The sequence below is a fragment of the Schistocerca serialis genome, chromosome 4 (genome assembly GCF_023864345.2).
Source record: "Schistocerca serialis cubense isolate TAMUIC-IGC-003099 chromosome 4, iqSchSeri2.2, whole genome shotgun sequence".
NCBI classification, from domain to species: domain Eukaryota; kingdom Metazoa; phylum Arthropoda; class Insecta; order Orthoptera; family Acrididae; genus Schistocerca; species Schistocerca serialis.
The window spans coordinates 563,594,312-563,616,122 of NC_064641.1; the positions used below are offsets into that span (position 1 = coordinate 563,594,312).

Below are 21,811 nucleotides of genomic sequence, written 5' to 3' on the forward strand. Positions count from 1 at the left end.
CGGTGCGGTCCCCTACGGCACTGCGTAGGATCCTACGGTCTTGGCGTGCATCCGTGCGTCGCTGCGGTCCGGTCCCAGGTCGACGGGCACGTGCACCTTCCGCCGACCACTAGCGACAACATCAATGTACTGTGGAGACCTCACGCCCCACGTGTTGAGCAATTCGGCGGTACGTCCACCCGGCCTCCCGCATGCCACTATACGCCCTGGCTCAAAGTCCGTCAACTGCACATACGGTTCACGTCCACGCTGTCGCGGCATGCTACCAGTGTTAAAGACTGCGATGGAGCTCCGTATGCCACGGCAAACTGGCTGACACTGACGGCGGCGGTGCACAAATGCTGCGCAGCTAGCGCCATTCGACGGCCAACACCGCGGTTCCTGGTGTGTCCGCTGTGCCGTGCGTGTGATCATTGCTTGTACAGCCCTCTCGCAGTGTCCGGAGCAAGTATGGTGGGTCTGACACACCGGTGTCAATGTGTTCTTTTTTCCATTTCCAGGAGTGTACAATCGAGAAACTTACTGCAAAATCTTTCACAAACTAATGAGCCATATAGGCACAAGGTAAAAAAAAAAAAGAAGAATCATGCCGTAATAACGGGCAATAGTTGGAATAAATCAAGAAACGCAGGCTTCAATTCTGTGAATGCCTTTAAAGAATAGGAGGGTTTGATGTTGGAGTTTGGAGAATGCTTGGAAAACGTTTCCTGCCATCATGTGTGGTGTCAGCAGTGAAGCACAAAAGAAGTGATATTACGGTATGACGGTGTCTTTTTTCGCAGTTGGGTTTAGTCCCCGTTTTGCTCTGAAGCAAACACTATATGCGGAAGGACATGAACAAATTTTACAGTATTGTGTACTGCCTGCAGCACAGGAATATTTCAGATACAAAGATTGTCCTTATGACCATGACAACGCATTCTGCATAAAGCAGAATCTAAGACGCAATGGTTTGTGGACAGTATCATTCAAATGACTCAAATGGCTCTAAGCACTAAAGCAGAATCTATAATGCAATGGTTTGTGGACAGTATCATTCAAATGGTTCAAATGGCTTTAAGCACTATGGGACTTAACATATGAGGTCATCAGTCCCCTAGACATAGAACTACTTAAACCTAACTAACCTAAGGACATCACACACATCAATGCCCGAGGCAGGATTCGAACCTGCGACCGTAGCAGCAGCGCAGTTCTGGACTGAAGCGCATAGAACCACTCTGCCACCGCGGCCGGTGGACAATATCATTCCTGAAATGAAAGCTCCCATACAAACCCTTTAGGATGACTTAGAACGTGAACTTCGCTCCAGACTCCAAAGTCCAATATTACTTCTCTATTTACAGCCCTTGAAGAGGAATGCGTTGGCGTTCCTCCGTACATATTTAGACACCTCTTTGGAAGTGTTTCTAGCAGAGTTAAAGCCATCATAAAGGCGAAGCGTGGACATACAACATGTTAATGTCCACTAATAGGTGTCTGGATACTTTGAACCATATACTGCATTCACGAAAAACTGTTGGATTTACGAGTAGGAGGAAAGGCATACATTATCCAAATATAGCACAAATATTGCTTAACATGATTTCTGCTGACTTACATGAGTAATGAAAAAGCGACAGCATACACCAAATACTTGTAGACGTTTCAACAGAGCGACTTCAACGACAGATTATGGTAATGTGTACTAAAGCAGAGGTTGTAGAATGTGTTCTGCAGCAAGAGAAACAGAAAGTAGTTGGCGACCTCAGTTTTCTTCCTACCTTTTACTCCCACAATCCCACACTGTACCATTCCGTTGTTCTCTTCAGACAACTGAAAAAGCCGGAATATACTTCACGTGATAATTCATCTTTGCTTCACGCTCCCTTTTCATCGTTTGTACTCGGGTGTCTCTGAGATGTTTGTGTACTGTCGTTACTTTTTACAGTGGAGATGACGGATTCTAGTCACTCCTCTAGCATGAACATGTGAAAGCACTGTTTCTGTGTGTACCGTTCAGGTTGCCAGAATATAATTAAACGACAACAACAACAACAACACCACACACACACACACACACACACACACACACACACACACGCACACACAAACACACCATCATATATTCGTCTTGGCTTTTTATGCACTATGGTCTCCAACTATTTATACTTACGTTCTAATGACAGGATGCTGATGATCCTACCTCTTCCATTTGTGCAATATTTAATCGTTTATTTATTTACTTTTAGTATTTTTTGACTATAGAAACTATCCTCATGATATTGCCATAGACGCATTGTTGATATGTTCTTCCATTGTGCTAAAAGAAATAGCTCAATATAATTTCGTTAGTTGTTCGCTTTCAGAATATCTGTCAGAAGTTATGGTTTAATGGGAAACGACATGTTCAATAATTCGAGCTACACTAATTGCACCCCACACTCCTGTTTTTACACCATCCAGAAATTCTTGATGTAACGGATGAGGCTTTCCACACCTTTAACGTCGGTTGTTCTGAGAGTTCGTTTTCCAATAAATGTAGCCGTGATTCATCGAAAACAATAAAAGAGAATTTAAAAAATCGACCCACCCATCATGCACAGACCATCTGCGATACTGAAGTCGAGCAACAGTATCTGAATTGGCCAGTCGATGGAATTTGTGACGTTTCAAAAGGAAATAGTATTATGTGAAGTGTCATCACAGTGGTCTGTTTCGTCTTACCCGTATTGTCGCAGTGGCCGGATTATAATTAAGACGTATTGAATGTGTGTTTGATGCTATTATTCTATGTTGCTTATATGTGTCCTTTCGAACCACATTTATAGTGTACCAACGTTGATGCGTGGCTGAAATTCGAATGTTAGCTGCGAAGATGCTATTTACTTTGCGCAGACTGCAGCTGGCCACGAGAAGAAGAGTCAAAGGCAATCTAAAAATTGAATCAATTGTTAGAAGTATTACATTTGTTTAGTAATTTGTTCCTAAAACGTTTTACAGGCGATTAAAATAGTCGTGGTGTTCTTGGGGAAGAGTCAGCAAAGAAGAGCCTTACTGAACTGGGTACAGGTGACATGTGAATAATTATTGCTAGCATATGGGAGTCAACCGCAGCGAATAGCAGTACTTGCAGTGTGGAGTGAATTTTTTTATTTTTTACAAATACTGATAAACTTGAAATACTCAAGGATAGATATTGCGAGTTTCCGCTAGAGAATTCTAAGTAAATGGTTAACGTGGTGATTGTTTGAGGCAACGAAACATATTTGGTTGTTTGATAGTGAGGAGAGGGTAAAATATTTATTAGAAGCGAGAGTTACGACAAACTGTGCGATCAGACCATGGTTAATGATTCGTGACTATAAATGGGGATCACTTGCTGATCAGGATGGCTCTCAAAATTCGTATTATTGTCCCAGTCCGCCAACTCATTTATGGCTGAGTGTTACGATAACTGTTTGGCGAACGAATTTGGTACAATCTGATAGAATTGAATGTTCGACGTGGAGAGTTGCAGAATTCTACAGTCACTGAGCGAAAAGAGTGGAACGTTATTTTTGCAAAATGGCAATTGGTTTTAGTTTTGAGAAATAGGAACTCAGCTGGCGATGATTGACATTTCGCTGGCATTAATGAATTCTGGATCGAGATAAATGATTGGTCATACAGTGTTAATTTGGCTCACTCATTGCCAACATCTTATTTTAAAAGTCTATTAATAATTGATTGGAACCATTTAATTATGCATGGCAGGGCTTTATCATTACTGACTTTTTTTGTGACAAGTGATTTCTAATGTAGGAAAAGATGGAGGGTCGCGATCAGCCAACGCCTGAACAGGTTTAATTTTGGTCCTGTTATTTAGATGCCATGGCTTAAGGTGGTGATGGCACATAGGTTTTTTGCTTATATTTTTTTAAATGTTGACTCGCTTTATTTTGGGTTAGAATTTGCTGTCACTTGCCCACTATCATCGACTTCTTCTGTACACAAAAGTAACTAAAGTAAAAGGGTGTTAAACTTAAAAAAAGAAGTTCCGGCTCTTAGTTTCAAAGAAAATTGAAATTATTAACATAACAGAAAGAATAGCAAAAGACCATTTCTGCCCCGTAAGAAAGCAAGGGAATCTGTGTTTGAGTGGAAATAACAAAATTCATTAATGAAAATAGGACTGGCTGTTACCAGGCAGAGATGTTCTTTGATACTAGTATTTAAGTGTGAGAAGTAATTAAAGTTCAAAGATTTCGTAATTTAGCATCAGGTCTCATATAATATTATCAGAAAATAATTAATAACCAAAGTCTAACAACTTTCAGAGCAGTTCTGTTTACCTTAAAGATAGGAAACTGCGTGAACAAAACATACAGTCTGTAGCGAGAGAATATTACATCGCTGACTGAGTCACCAGTTACATCTTTGGATATTAATTTATCGCCAAATATAACTTACAAAAATTGGGCTTCTTTAATAAACCAGTAACGTAAATCATTATTTACCTAATAACTAATGATAACAAAGTGTCTTAAGTGGTAGGTGATTGATAGCCTTGTGATTAGTTAAGAGGTACGCTGAGTCTACGACATTTTAACGCAGACAACGATGATAAAATGAATCAACGGCGTATGTAGACGCATTTTCTGATAGTAGTTATTTCGAAGGTTTATTTATTGAAAAGATATAGTATGATAAGGAAATTTGTTGAAATACACAACGTTTGCCAGATAAATTCAAATACCTACTGTGACGTTTTCGTTGTGTTAATAGCGACGGTGTAATGCGCGTAACCTTGTTCATTATATGCAGAAAATTCGTTTTAATTAGTGATTATTATAATGGTACGCGTTACGTGTTTAAAGTTATAAAAGTAGCGTGTACACTGATTTACTGGCTTTAACTGTAACGTTGAACTCTTTCCCAAACTTGCGATTTTACGGGTACAAACAAAGCGTGCAAGAACTGATATCTCTAATCACTGCTGGTTGAGATGCGGGTGCGTAAATGACTGTTTGTACAACTTTAATAACCTAATAAACAAAATCGTCTTCAGCTGGAACTGAGTAACCTTAGATCAATAATAAAGGCATTTGCACAGTAATAATTTCATCGTGTGTAGCAATTATTAGCACACTGCGGCACATAACCATAAACTCTGCTACTTAAATTATAAGTGGTATTTGTTGTAATAAGCTTATACTGAGATAAGGTTTATGTAATTAATTACTTTTTAAAGATAACTGCTGTCCGCATTCTATTCCAGATAAATCAGGAGAAGTGGCTACCGACTAAGATACTCTAGAGATTGTACAGAATGTGTTGACAGCCTACACTATATCTTTACTTACAGTAGAGCGCAAGAAGTGACGTTGTCTGCCAAAATTGTCACTTATGCACATTAACACGTGGGGGAACGACATTTTACTACACGAATACGTAAGTGTTGTTCCGTCACAGTACAAATTCCTTTATTTTGTGGGGCTTCAAATTTTTTTTTTTTTTTTTTTTTTGTGTAGGCCGCTCCTATTATGTCTAGTTCGGCTTTAGCTGATCGATACACTGCCTGCCGAAGTAGGGGAAACAGATAAGCGCGTATGCTTTGGAGCCTTGCAGGTGCGAGGCACTCATTTGCGCACAGGCTGCAGTTTGTGATACGCAGTCAATATTTTCAATTGCAACGAGTCCTACGGATTCATTTGCTTTATTTGCTCGCGGGAGCAAACCGTTTAGCTGGAATGAAGTTATCTGTGTTGATTATAATCAAAGTTGTCGATTACAATCCATTATCACGTTCCCCAACGTAAATCTTTTTCATTTGATCTGTGGAAAGAATGCCTCGTTGCTATGTGTGATTTTTAACTGCAAACTGGATGCCAGCATTATTTTATCAGCAATTCAATCACGCAAATTTACAGTTCCACAGCTAAATCAATGACCATCAATAACATTCAATATATGATTAGCATTTTAACTTTCGTTGTTCGTAACCATATTCAATCGCTGCGGTAATACTTGGTTACTCTCATGTATATAGCATACACTTTCTCCGTAGAAAACACGGCAAATCGATAGCTAAAAAAGAAACTGCAATTCCAAATGCATTCCAATGCATACTGGGCCCATTGCTGCCGCTATGTTGTGATGGTGGGAACGGACGTCGCTTACGAGAATGCAGTGCTCTGACATGCGGTATCCGGCGCTTTCCTTCTTACTATTGGTTCCCCCACAGTGCTGGGTATAGGACTGCGCCGTACATAAAACACCCTGTTCAGTTTCATATCAATAATTAGACATATATTTACTTTAAAATCTTTTTCCTGTTTCTTGAGTTGTTTCAGGGGCGTAAAAGCCATGTCTTGTGTACCACGTAGATCATTTTCAGTGTTTGATTCCGTACAATTATACATAAAGGGCAAAGAAATTTGAATAATACACTATCAGGAACAATGAAAAATATGAACTAACGAAAACAGACCAGGACAAAGAACAGGTGATGAACTACACCAAGAGGACGGTATTGGATTGGAGGAGACACAAGAAGCATTAGAGCAGATGAAAAATAGAGAAGCAGCAGGACCGACAGCATTAAATGGAATTTATCAGATGTGGAGGATTAATGTTAGAACTGTTGCATTTATTAAATGAATGTTGGTGTTGTGTACATAGTTCCGCGTAGTCAGCACGTACGCAACTTTCCCACTAGAGCGCGCCCCGCTAAGCACAACAGTGCAGGCGCAGAGCTCGTCCGTCTCCGCACTACGACATGGCGCTGCCTTAGAGATGGACCAATCTGCTTCCGCCGATCCACGTATTAATATGTAACGCAGCCAATGAGATAGCTGCTAACGTAGAACCCATTCTCCTCGCGGATCACACTCGCGTAGTGATACCTGAACGCTCGAGGTATTATAAAGAGTGTACAGACCTCCGATTAGTCAGTCCGCATTTGTCTGCACTAGTCCGCAGCAGTCTGTACGAGTCTGCATTAATCTGTACCAGTCTGTAGTCAAGTTTCAGTCTGCAACTAATAAGATTATCATATTCCTGTACATAGCCATGAAGATAAATGTATAGACACTTTGTCAAGTATCAGAGATATGTGAGAATAAGATTAACGTACCAAGACCAACGGAACTTCAGATTGTCAGTTGTAAATAGCATCCAGAATCAAGTTACATAAGGTTTATTCTTGTTACTATTTTAATAAATGCGTGTGAAAATTAATCCAGTTCTGTTTAAAGTTGGTCACCGTCAATCTGCTACTCTAAGCGTGCAAGTGGCATTTCTATCGTCTGACCTAACGGCAGAAGATAAACACGCCACGATAAGGCCACGAGACATATTGCTGACACTCGCCTACTTCGTTAGAGCGACAAGTCAAATAATCTGATGGTGTGTGTACCGAAGGTCTTACAGTACGCACACCACAGTTGGTAAATGAAGATGATACATGCGGCGCAAATAATATCACTCTATTAAAAAGGCACTAGAAGTGATTGTGGAAATTATAGGGGAAAATATCTGTTGAACACTGGAAAAAGTTGTAGCCACAAGTAATTAAAAACATCCTTAAAAGAAAAGCCTGACGCCCTCTTCCTAGATGGACAAAGTGGTTTTAGAAAAGGACGATCATGCAGTGATAATATTGCAATAGTGCGGCAGATAACTGAAAAGAGACGAGAAAATTATTTGGAATCTCATATTGCATTTGTAGACTGTGAGGAAGCCTTCGATAGAGTGAATAGGTATACGCTGGGAGTATAATGGAAAATAAGTTAATGCAAATGATAAAAAAGTTTCTGTTTAAATAAAGTTTTAATTAATGTAGGCAAAGCGGGCACAGAACCAATAGCAGTTAACATAGTACAACAAGGGTGCAGTCTCACACCGACTTGTATATGCAGGGTGCCCCAGCTAACTTTGCCATCTCATGTACAGAGGGGTCAAAAAATTGTATCCACTGTTTAAAAGTCCATAACTGGCAAACTAATTGACGGAGTTGTCTCATCTTTGGTAGTGTAATAGTTTGTAGTTACGGCAATCGTCACAGAAGAGTTGTATTGCGTTGTTTTGTTTTGTCAGATGACAGTCGCCAGACGGTCACTGTTTTGTTCTTAGTTGAACATAGTTACTCGAATAAACATGGCTGGCGCAAGGCTTACATTCGATGAAAGGAAGTCAGTTTGGAAGTGGTATTTTAAGTACGAAAACATTAATGAGGTTCAACGGCAATAGCGAAATGAGTATCAAGGAGAGCCACCGACACGTTTAACGATTCGTCGCATTCGAGACAAATTTGAAGCCGAAAGCTGTGTTAAAGATGTACACAAACAACGATCTGGACGATCTGTGACAGTAACAAGTCCAGCTATCTCCCGTCGTGTGTTACAACAATTCACTCGCTCACCACAGAAGTCTGTCAGACAGTGTGCCCGTGAAACTGGAGTGAGTCGCTCAAGTGTTCGGCGAATTTTGAAGACAGCAAAGTGTAAGTGCTACATCCCACGATTGCTACACGCAATGAACGAGGACGACCCAGATCGTAGAATGGAGTACTGCGAGTGGTTTACGAACATAGTGCGCAACGATGAAGAGTTTGCAGAGATGATTGTGTGGTCTGATGAGGCACAGTTCAAACTCAAAGGTACAGTAAATCGCCACAATTGCATCTACTGAAGCCGCCGAACATCCTAACGTCCATATAGACAAAGCCGTGAATTTGTCAGGAGTAAATGTGTGGTGTGAGTTGTCTTCCGGTGCTTGACTGGGCCATTCTTCTTTGACGGCACATTTACCGGTGAAGTGTGCCTTCAGAAGCTTCAGACATACATTTTACCTGTTATCCCAGACTTGTATGGAGACGAAAGAGTTTACTTTCAACAAGATGGTGCCCAGCCCACTACCAAAATCGTGTTAGGGCGTATCGCGACGAAAATCTACCAGGAAGATGGATAGGCCGTAGAGGTGCTGTGGAGTATCCACCACGTTCCCCACACCTAACTCCTCTGGACTTGTAACTGTGGGGAACACTAAAGGACGTCGTTTATCGACAACAGCCACGCACATTGGATGAACTTCGAGAATCCATCGTACATTCATGTGCAAATATCCAATTGAACACGTTGCAGTCAGTAGTTCGTGCTGCAGTTCGGCGGCATAGTTTGTGTGTGGATGTTAATGGTGACCATTTCGAACACCTACAGTGATATCTTTAAGTTGACTTTAAGCTACACTTTAATCTAAAATGAGACAACTCCGTCAATTAGTTTGCAAGTTATGGACTTTTAAACAGTGGATAAATTTTTTTGAACCCCTCTGTATTTCTGAAATGAAACAAATGTGAAAAACGTAATTGGCCAGTGACGCATCTTTGTCAGGGGTTCACACAGTGGGAAGGAATGTACAATCCTACAATCCCTACAAGTGAACTAATATCACTTTCAGCACAAAAGTTACGCTTTTTTAAATGGCAGATTTTTTTTTTTTTTTTGGAAAGATGATGTACAATTAGTGATAACAGACTGTTTCACTGCTCTGAATCCTATACCTTCCGGAATATTTAGATTAGACTGTAAATAATGGAAACGGCGTCACAGTTTATGCTTTAATGCTCTAACGCCGTTAGGCGGGTTGCCTGCATTGACCTGACTCCTGTTGTAGGATTGCAGCAGATATTGTGAAGCCGTTGCTATCCTTCAAAGACTACCTATTTCAAAAGATATGATGTTTACAAGAGAGAAAACAAATCTGCCATCGCGAACTGTACCTCTGGTTTTCATTTCTGTAGAGAAAACATACATGTGCCATAAATAATAAAAAAAACTTAACTTTGTCATATTTTTCTGTTTTCCGTCCTTCCCTTAGGTGCTCTTAGTTCGTGGTGGTATGCACCGTCTATGCAACTAAATGAAGACAGTTTGTTTATTGCCAAACGCGTTTCGCTTCTTTTATCTGGGAAGCATCATCGGTGGCCTGAAATACATGTTTCCTTTTATACATACAATAAAATTATTATGTGGTAGTCGTGTTTTCTCTTGTTTTTTAGGTTAGAAGCAACTTTTGTAGCACAAGTTCCGTAATGTGAGCTTATCGTTCGGTGTTACTTACGATTTCCAGCGCTGTTAACTCGTGTGTGGTCCTGGAGATGTATTTGCTAGTTTCCATACGCACCTGGTCGATTTCTGGCGTTCTTTCACCCACATTTCTCACATCGCATGTATCACTTGCACTTCCCATTTTGTGACCAACATATGTGTGTTTCCCATGTGTAGTGTTGCCGACTGTTGCTATGTGTTGGTCTGTCTTTTGTTTGTGTTGTTATTTGGTTTGATTTGTGTTTGTGTTTGTGTTTGTGTGTGTGTGTGTGTGTGTGTGTATGTGTGTGTGTGTGTGTGTGTGTATGTATGTATGTGTGTGTGTGTGAGACAGTAAAACAGAGTTGTGACAGAGCTACTAACTACTGTGGGCACAAGACAAATGAACAAGCTTATGGTACTACAAACGTCTCATACCTTGTCATTTCACGAGATACTGCGAATGGGATTGGATTCAAATGAGTACACGAGAACAAAATGTGATCATCAATAACTTCAGGCCGGCACTATGTCTTCTCTACCCTTATTTGACCAAAAAATGGAGACAGATTTCGTCTAACACTAGGATTCAAACAGAGTACCTGCAAAGCTAATGTCTACAGGCTGGAGTTTACTAGTGACATTGACTGCGTAGAAGCTTTAGCTAGAGGTCACACTTATCTTTTAGATACCTTGCTTTTCTTTCTTTGACGCTAGAATTAGGTGCCGCCTGCGGTAATTTGGGAAACGGCAGTAACTGGAGTGCCTACTCACCGGAGTCGGTGGTCTGCGATGAGATGCCCGTCGGGTGCATCGGCGGCTTCTGGCCGCAGACGACGGCGGCCATCATGCTGCCTGTCTGCGTGGTTCCCGTGACGGCGGGGCTCTTGGCGCTGTACCGCACCTGCAGGCGGAAGCGGAGGGTTGTCAGTCCGCGATACCGCTACTTCCTGCTGTTTTCTTATGTAGCTCTCAATCAAGTGACAATGCAGTTAGTTTTCACTGTATGATATCTACATGTACAAATACCATTCGTGGATATATACTGACTGACAAAAAAGTGAAGCTCTCGGAAGGGTAAGAGCAAATGAAATGAAACTTCGATTTGAGATAGTATGTGATATTATTTCATTGATTACAAAATCGAGTCATATTTATAAAGATATTAGCAGTATGAGGTGGCTTATCAATATGATGTTGCACAGCCTTTGGCCTGGATGCGTGCACTGTTTAGGTATGGAACGGCATCAGAAAGCCATTGTACTCTCTCCTGAGGGAAGATGGCCTGGAACTGTTGTAGCTAGTCCTTGATACCCGAGGCATTAGCATTGTGACGAAGTTGACGTCTGACCTGGTCGAACACATGGACTACCGGGGGCAGATATGACGATCTTGTGTGGCTCCGGTAGTGCCTCAACAATAGACAGGCTGTTCATAGAGACACGTTGCATGTGTCGAAGAACATGTCCTGTCGAAAAATAGCATCACAATTCTGTCACATGAGAGATAATACATGAGGTTGACAGATGATAGTGACGCACCGCTGTGCCGTCACTTCTTCTTCTTCTCCTTCTTTTAGTGTTCAACTCTGAGGTTGGTTTGCAGCAGAGCGCCATTCCTCTCTTTTGTCTGCCTTCCTCTTCATTTTCACGTATGTGTTACGTCCAATATCATTCATGATCTGTTGAACGTATGATATCCTTGGTCGTCCCCACCAATTCCATCCCTTAATAGCACCTTATACTGTTGTTCCAATTTTGCTTTATCTTAGGATGTGCCCTGCAAGTTTCTCTTCTTTTTGGATATGCCTTCTAAAAAATCTGGTTTACTGTACTCTTCTAAGCACCTCTTCATTTGTTACTTTGTCTCTCCAGCTGATCTTCGTCCTCCTTTTATAACACCACATTTCCAGGACCTCTAGCCGTCTTCTCTCCTCTTCCCTGCCAGCCGCTGTGGTCGAGCGGTACTAGGCGCTTCAGTCCGGAACCACGCGGCTGCTACGGTCGTAGGTTCGAAACCTGCCTCGGGCATGGATGTGTGTGATGTCCTTAGGTTAGTTAGGTTTAAGTACTTCTAAGTCTAGGGGACCGACGACCTATGATGTTAAGTCCCATAGTGCTTAGAGCCATTTGAACAATTTTGAATCTTCTCTTCCCATTGTCCAAGTTTCACATTCGTATAGGGCCACACTCCAAACGAAAGCTTTCATGATACGTTTCCTTATTGTCAGACTGATGTCCGTGCTGGTGAGTAAGTTCCTTCTCAGATTTAATGCAATTTTGGCCCGTTCTATTCTGCTCACAGTTTCTTTCCGGCTTTTATCATTCCTTGTGATTTTGCTTCCCAGGTAGGTAAATTCCTCTCACTTCCAGCTCCTCACTTCCAATTATCATTCTCAGAGGTTCATATTCTGCTTCTGTACTGCATACCATCACTTTAGTCTCTTTCTTGTTTATTCTCATTCCGTACTGGTTGCATAGAATCCTGTCCACTGTTCTAAGGACTTCCTATAGATCTTCTTTTGTCTCCGTGACTATAGCAATATCATCTGCATAACGTAGTGTGCTACATATGAAGAATGGTGTGAATATTTGATGGCTACCTGTTGTCTAAAATTATTAGAACTTTTCAAACAGGAATTGCAGAACAATGTGCCCAGAGGACGTGTTCGTGCAGTTTACCACCATCATTCGGACTTTGGGGAAGGTCGAATGATTGTCACGCTGGACATTAGACCATCGTACTAACAGATTACAGTTGGATGCAGTGCAGTGACAGTAGAACGAGTGGAATCAGTTCAAGAGAGGAGGCACGAGTCCTTCCAGAAGCCCTACACCACGGGAAGACTGTACGACTCTTCGACTGTCTGACAATTACACCGATAAGAACAACTGAAATCTGGGCGTGGGTTAGGGGCAGTGTGTTATCACACACCTTCAAGACAAGAGTACTAAAATCTGGGTTGAGATTTCTAGTGGCATGCCTCGTTCACCCATAACACCATACACAAATCTTTGAATTTCCAAGTTGTTGAACAATCACCATTCTGCCTTTTCTGAGGGAGGTAATGCGACACAAATCATCTGCAGTCACCCGACGGTCCCAGCGAATGATGTCATCGACTCGCTGAATGTTGTGTGGAGTTACAGCAGTCACTAGTTTGCATGGTACAGAGCTAGAGTTATGTGGGACATTAACTGATGTCCTGTGGTGTTCATCGATGAGTCTTGCTTCCACCTGTGGCACTCAGACCAACGCCAGCGTGTGCGTAGACTACATGGTGAATGGTTAAAGGAAGCAGTGATTATTGGGACCCATACGTCTCCACTTCTTCGAATTAGATTCAACAGGGCTGACTTGGTAATTGTTGAAGGGAGGCTGAATGCTTGACACTATGTGGTATAAAAGGTAAACCAAGTTGTTATAGCTTCATGATCAGAGTACCCAATGGCGTATTCTAGTAGAACAATGCGACACTCCACGCTGCAGTCCACTTTATGTACTGCTGGAGGAATGTACGAATCCTTGAGTGGCCAGCGCGTTACCCTGATTTATTACCCACAGAACAAGTTTGTGATGCCTCCAGCCATTAATCTCTTTGAACTGACGTTGCATGTGTTTCAGGCATGTTAAAAATTCTTCATGATGACAACTGGAGGCTGTTTGCTTCCATTTCACAGAGAATACAAGAACGTATTAATGCCTATGGTGACCGCACAACATACTGATTTTGATGCTGGACATCAGTTCAGGCTGGAATGAAAATTTAACCATTAAATACCCGTTATGTGATGAACATCTTGACAAAGTATGATAAATATCGATCTGGTAATTCATGGTGTAAAAATTTCCTTCAGTGTGTGTGTGTGTGTGTGTGTGTGTGTGTGTGTGTGTGTGTGTGTGTGTGTGTGCGTGTGTGTGTGTGTGTGTGTTCTATTACGAAAAATGTCTATCACAGGATCTGAAAACATTGGAAGAAGCTTAGGAAAAAGAGACTGCGAAAAAACAGCAGGTGTTGGAAAATCAAATCGTTTTGATGAAGGTCGCACAAGCATTGAAGCCGCCTGCTATTATTGCTGATGTCAGTTCTCTTCCACCAACGGCAGAAACATTCAGCCCATCCAGGCAGGCAGTCGACCAACAGTCGATGAGATATTATTAAAAGTCCCGTTATGCCTCACGACTATTCATAATGTTCTGCATGAGGTTTTATTCGGCTACCGGCTTGTTTATACACGTGTCCGATAAGATTCCTTAACCAGGACGCTCAGGCGTGAATGCTAATTGCAGAAGCAGGAGACATCGTTCCGAAAACCATCTTGAATGGCGATTAAACATGGTGTTTTCTCTGTAAATCCCACTTGAACCATCAGTCAGCTGAAAGGAAGATAAGAACGTCAGGGAAGGAAACATTTCGATTGGACAAAGTTATCTGGAAGTGAAGCTGGAGATGTTTTTTGTTTTTGTATACTAGAAAGATAACGTCATCTGGACAGACTCCGCCATCCACTTAACACCACAAAAGGAAATGTGAAGAAAAATGGTCAGCAGATAATTAGATTTCTTACTAGTTATAAATTACCTCCACGATGAAATGCTATTGGATTAAAACGTCTATTATGTCTTTGTCTTGAAACCTGTGTACAATTTAGGACGAAGACTACTCCTAATTCTGTTAGATTCGAGTATGGAGTGAGGGAGAAGCAAGGGCGGGTGTGCCTCCCAGAGCGCGTTAGTCTTTTGTTAACGTATTCTTATGATGCCTTCCGTCTTTTCGTCCGTGTATTTAATACTGATTGCCTTGTACACAGATATTGTGCACAGTATACAAAATTGTTTAACTTATTTGATAATAAAAAAGCTACTCATGATCAGAAGAATAGCTAATACTGTTTCTCAGTAACGTTTTTACTCGTCCCATTAATTTTCTGTGAGCCACTTTATCTACTCTTGATTAGCGAGTGGAATGCACCAGCGTAGCACGGCCACTAATAAATTTGTATTTACTAGCCAAACATCTGAAATGTCATGAACAGTTACAATGACTTGGGATTCCTGATACGTCATAATGTGTTACTATACCTTTTAGACTTTGTATTTTTATACCACATATTTTAACGTATTGATACTTGACTGTTTGACTGTCTTATGGATGGCTTGTGGCAATGATGCTTTGACGGCCAGTGATATTTTTATTCCATTTTACTGTTGTGCCTGTAGTTTATCGCGAGTTCCCATCTGGCGAGCATGTTGCTTGGGCGTACGTCTACATTTGATAATGTTTTTCCTAGTGAGCTGTAATTCTTTGCATAATTTAATTGCTTAGATTGTGTAAAGAGACTATGTAATCACCTGACATCGGTTTTTTTAATAAAGCACCCTTTTCCATTACATTTTTTTTTATTTGGCGTGTAAGCAAAAGAATTTCCGTACTATCTTCTACGTGTCTTTTATAACTAAGTTCTTTATATACTTGAGCATGAGGAATGTACTTCCTTGAAATCATGTAAACTGACGTGCTTCGGCGACGTGGACACAATTTCCTTGCTGATGCACGTCGGTATAACTCTCTCTCTCTCTGTCTCTCTCTCTCTCTCTCTCTCTTCATGTACAGTATGTACGCTTCAATGGTGCTCTTTACATACGCTTAAATGGTGCTCTATACATACCACAGTGTTATTTGTTTGACGAAGTCGAAATGGGTGATGACTTTGACAGCACCATGACATGTAATGCCGTGATATGTGTAATGCAATTCTGGTATGTACATATTGAACAGTTGTTTATGGTGTCTTCTGCTTTACATTGGTAGAGTTAGGAGCGCGTATGTAAATAAGGCTACCTCTAAGTGGTTATATTTTTCTAGGCCTGACGATAGTCTTTACCTACTGAAATTAATGTATTACAAATACATTGTGATGCAAGACTGGAATTATAATAAAGCAAATCCTTTCCTGGATCGCTGAAAACTTTTTCGTAACTCTGTCGCAACGCAACTTATAAAGTTAGAATTTCAGTAACGAATCAAGTAATCCATTGGCCAATATTTACCAGCCAATCTATTCATTAATACTTTTCCTGTAATGTGTTGATCTGTAAGTTGACTCCACTCGTGACATACAGTATCATTAAAAGACGACACCAATCTATCAGAAGTCACATAACTTACACATTTTCAAAAAGTTTTATTTAAAAACCAAAAATTTTAGATCGACTGCAATGGAATACTTATATATCGGTTTTATACCCTGTTACCAGTAAAAAATTAAAGCATCTGCTATAACCGAGATCAAACAAGTACCGAAAAATAACGGTTTTTTAGGACTAAAATCAGGTATCGGTTTTAACTGGGCGGTTTTTCCCATCCCTACTATGAACTGAGACAAATTTTGTCAACGTTCTGAATATACGCTGCTCTGCAAAAGTTAAGGACGAGATAACTAAAGTAACATAACATATTAACTACTCGGTAGTTGGTTGGTTGGTTGGTTGGTTGGTTGGTTGGGGGGGGGGGGGGACCAAACAGCAAGGTCATCGGTCCCATAGGATAAGGAAAGGGTGGGGAAGGAAGTCGGCTACGCCCTTTCCAAGGAACCACCCCTGCATTTTCCTGAAGCGATTTAGGGAAATCACGGAAAACCCCAAATCGAGATGGCTGGACGCGGGTTTCAACCGTCGTCCTTCCGAATGTGAGTTCAGTGTGCTCGGTGGAAAAAATGAAAGTGTGAGAACATGTTGCCAGAGGTCTGACAGTCGTGTACAGAAGCTGGAAGTCACATGGCGTTAGGTCAGCGTGATTATAGCGCCAAAATGGGACTGGCATCGCAATTCGAGACAGTTGAAGGAACTGGAAAAGATAGTGTGTGTTAATCGGAGAGCAGTTACGTTGCACTGTGGTGGTGTTCTTCACTACAACATCGCCTGGAGATGTTTGGATGACTTCGCACGGTCAAGAATAATCGGGAAACTGGAAGAACGATGTGTGGCGATTGTAACCCTGGAGTTTGGTACTGCTCACAGCATTGTTTCAAGCGCTTGGGAAGCGTTTCAAACCAGACACTGCTGGACGAAGGAGAGGAGGTGGCCGACCACAGTCAACTACAGCAGCAGATGACCGCTACGTTGTGCAACAGGCAAGAAGGGGCCCACATCAAACATTGGTGCAATTGCAATCCCATTTAACAGGACTGAAAGGCACGCAGTTTCACCTTCCACGGTGGATCGGCGACTGCATGGGTGTATACCAGTACGCTGTGTTCCGTTGACACATGCACATCGGTTGCACAATTTGCCACCGTGCCAAGAGCACAGGGACTGAACCAACAAGGAGTGGGGTCGCGTGCTTTTCTCGGACGAGAAAAGGTTCAGTCTGAGTAGTGATTCTGGATGTACCCTGATAAGACGAGAAGAGGGAACATGTAATGCACCCACGAACGTTATCGAACATGATCGTTTTGGTGATTCAGACGTTATAGTGAGTCGGTGGCATAATGTTGCATCCGCGTTCTCATCTCAAAAACATTGAGCACAGTAGACTCACCATTCAACGTTATTGTGACACTGTACTTCTTCTCGAAGTGCGTCTTTCCGGCGCTGCATTTGACCCCGACTTCATTTTTATGGATGGCAAATGTGCGACCGCATGTAACTGCGCTGGTGGAGGAGTTCTTGCAATGAGAGAATATTCAGCCTTCCCGTTCCCCCGGCTTCAGTCGCACTGAGCACATGCGGGATGCATTGGGAAGCTGTATTTCAGTACGTCCACATGCACCGACGGCCATCCAGCAGTTGTCAACTGCAGTGGTGAGAGCATTGAACACCCTACCACAAGAACTGCTTACCAGGCTTGTAGTTAGCATGAGAGTATGTTGCAGAGCATGCATCGTCATCGATTGTGACCACACACTCTATTAAGAATCATGTCCTCCCTTTTGTAATGTCCAGGGGACCATCATAAATTGTGAGGATTTCAGTGTGTCATTTCTATTCATCTCATTGCGTATTTCTTCCACTTACTGTACTGTACTGTACCGTAGCAGTTCTTTCTATGTATGGTCCAAGTTTCATCGAGCTACGTTACTTGGCAGGGTCATATCATGCGAAAGTTACTGCCGACCTTAAGTTTTGCACACCAGTGCGATTTGATTTCAAAATTAGGTTTTTTTGTTTAAAATGTTTCTTGGAATTTTTGAGAGACGAATGTATATCTCCAGTAGGATATTCGCATAATTCCGTTTCACTGTCTAGGATTCCCATTTAAGTTCTCTGAGGATCTTTTCAAGTACTGCGTGTTACGATCCTAGTAAAGTACCTAACAAATTCCACCTGACAAATGTAAGTCTTCCGTACACAATCCGAACTATCGATATAAAATCTTCATTCCATTTCATATTGGTTTGTAAATTTACAGCTATTTTAACATGACTGGCTTCAGAAATCAACTACTAATTCTGTAAGCTAACAATGTAAACTATGTAATGTTTTTGTGTCCTTTACCTTGCATATATCGATGTTTAAGCTGGTATAACAATCAAAATCGTACTACTTACTGTTACTGTACCTAAATCAAAACCTTAATTCCAGACTGAAATTTTCACTCTTCTGCGGAGAGTGCGCTGATATGGAACTTCCTGGTAGATTAAAACTGTGTATTGGACCGAGACTCGAACTCGGGATCTTTGCCTTTCGCGGGCAAGTGCTCTACCCTTTTTTTTCTTCTTTGCATTTTGTTCCTTATTGTTCGTTGTTTGGTAGCAGCGGACGTCGCAAGATATCCGTTGAAGTTCGTTCTTTATTCCTCCACTCAGTTTTTTTTTTTTATTACAGAGAGCAGCCTGCTCCCTGACCGAACACGCTGACCTACCCATGACGACTCACGACTCGTTCTCACAGCTTTAATTCCGCCAGTACCTCCTCTCCTACCTACCTCCTCTGTGGCTACGCCATGTCTGGACAATATTCTTTCTTCCAGGAATGTTAGTTCTGCGAGATCAGCAGGAGAGCTTCTGTGAAGTTTGGAAGGTAGCAGACGAGATACTGGCGGAATAAAAGCTGTGAGGAGGGTTTGTGAGTTGTGCTTGGGTAGCTCAGATGGTGCCGGCACGGTAGCTCAGAGTGATCGGTCAGAGGGCTGCGTAATAAAAAAAACTGAGTCAGGGTATCAACGATCAACTTGAACGGATGTCTTGTGACGTCCGCCCAGACTAAGCACAACGAACTATATTGAACAAAAAAAGATGATAGAACACTTGCTCGTGAAAGGCAAAGGTCTCGAGTTTGAGTCTCTGTCCAGCTCACAGTTTTAATCTGCCAGGAAGTTTCAGAACCTGAATTTTCTGACAAAGTAGTATATTGATAATTGTAAACCAATGTTGAACGCACGTGCGGAGAGCTTTTATTTCTTTTTGTTTACTCTTTATTTCCGTCTTTCTCTAAGAGACGACATGGCTACCGTAGGTCTAAATCAACAATGGGTTAAAACAGTTTAAAAGTCATGCATATAGGTATTCACATACTAGCACGGAAATTTTGCGATATGTTGCATTACGTTGATGATGTGCATTGCTTTACGACTAATAGGATTGTTATAGTACGAATGCCTGGTACTCTTAGGTTAGAGTTTTGGGTGGGAATGTTACATAAGCACTTACGTGTAGGAAAGTGTAATAGAGGCCAAGTAGATAGAAGATGGGCAAGATAGCAAGTAGACAAGGAAAAAAAGTGCCTTTTCTTGGATTGGGAAGGGTAGGGTAGGATAGTGCAGACTTCACAGATTACACAGTTTATGTGGTTGATTTGTCTGTCTGAGAAGGGAGGCGTTTGGTTCTAAAAGATGGGGTACACAATAAGGCGTTTGGTGAAGCTGCTACAGTTATTTAAAGACATGTGGGATCTCGACCATTTGATACAGATTGCAAGTGGGAGAAGATAGTTACGGAAAGCAAGGTGAAGAGCAAGTCGTTCTTCGATATGAAGGCGTACTAAGTATCTTAAGTTTTTGTGTTATGGACTGTCAGGTAGAGGTCTACCTAGGTCTTTGTAGGGTTGATGCTTATACCAGGAGGTATAGTTTTTGGGGTGGTACTGGAGAGATAACTGCAATGAATGAGAGAGTGGCAGAGTACCTTGATCAAAATGTAATTTAAAATGAAAAAAAAAACACATTGAAACAATATTTTGACAGTGAAGAAGTAGAGTTCACACTTATTAAAGGTTGTGCACTATATACGTGATAATTTCCAGTAAATCATACTTAAAGTCGTATCGCACAATTTTGAAGGGGCTAGAAAAAATGAAAATGAAAAATATCGATTTTTTAAGATTCAGCTCTGTTGGAGGGAATCTTGAACTATTTGATGCAAGGCACTCGCAGCGTAGCTTTGACACTGAGAGGTATCAAAAGGTCTTTCTAAGTTGGTTATTCATATAAAAAGTTATTTATTGAAGATACTGTAATTCAATAGAAACAGCTCGAGAACTTCTAAAACTTTCAGAAAATCACGTTTTAACGTTGGAGATTCCTAGTTTTCACAAAAATGATTCCCATTTCATGTGCTATCAGGATATAAAATAGAAAAATCTATATCTGACTTACAAAAATTTAATTCTTATACCTAGTCCACCTCCTGTAACAACTCAACCGTCATAGTTCCTACCCTTAGCCGCTGAAAACACGTATGTCATTCTGGCTTCATATTCAAACCCAACTAACATGTGATTCCTGTCAGTTTCTTCTCCTGGTGTCACCAAAGTTTTTCCTCTGTCAATACTACAAAACTTACACCACATATCCCTTTCACCCCACCAGATATGTTCAGCTATATGCTTAGCATGGAACCAGGAAGGGCATTTATGTGCAGCGATTTATCACACAACCTAAGATAAACCGGAATTTGTGTAGAGAAATGTATTGCACGTCGTACTTGAACGAAGGATGTAGCAGACTAAAGAATTAGTAGCTAAGGAATAGGAAAACCCGAATAAAAAGAAGAAAATACAGTACTTTACAATGTACCCTTGCACGACTACAATGGATAAGTGCAATTTTTACTCTATTTATTTTATGGTTTTGAATAGTTTGAGGTGACTTGAAAAGGGTATAAATGTCAAATATGAATTTTCAATGATATTTTTACTATTTCGCTAACCTTACTCTCCTGATGCGTCGATGTTTTGCAGTGGAATGTTGGAAATTTCTTCACATGAAACGGTTATTATTCGCTGCCTCTAGACGTCGTATTTATGCACACGCATCGGAAATACGGAAATCATGATTCATTGGCATTCACTGGTACGCTGAAACCAGCAATCTCCCTTGTACAGCTACTAATCTTGCTTCCTTAGAGGCGCTGTATAATCTGACAAAAAGCTGCTATGACAGTTAATGATATTCTTGTGTGCTCCTAATCCTATAGCTTATAAATTTTATCAGAATATAAAGATACACCGTCCATACAGGACTCATCGACTGCGAATGTTTGAATTAAGTTGCAATGGACATGGTTCATCAGTCAGAGAACTTCGGGAATACAGGGTGGAGAAAAACTGAGTTACGAAATTTTAACCCTGTATAGCTGATGCCGGTAGGAAGCAAAACTACTAATGTTGTGTAGAGTGACAACAAACCATTTTTAAATTATGGAAACTTGGCGCCACGCTCTCCGATTGGCCGTGGGATTGCCCTGTTGCCGTTCGTCGGTTGACGGGCAGTGCTATGGTTGTCGGTTCACACATACAAACGTCCCCCGCCCCGTCACTGCCCT

The 21,811-nt window shown here is 41.3% G+C and overlaps 1 protein-coding gene across 1 annotated transcript in view; it reads right to left on the reverse strand.

Annotated features, from left to right (window-relative positions):
- LOC126474016 (metabotropic glutamate receptor 4-like) overlaps window positions 1-21,811 on the reverse strand; it is an 873,060-nt gene that overhangs the window by 20,151 nt on the left and 831,098 nt on the right. Inside the window, exon 13 of the mRNA XM_050101416.1 lies at window positions 10,824-10,953. Within this exon, the coding sequence (XP_049957373.1) occupies window positions 10,824-10,953 (130 nt within the window). The remainder of the gene's footprint in view (window positions 1-10,823; window positions 10,954-21,811) is intronic.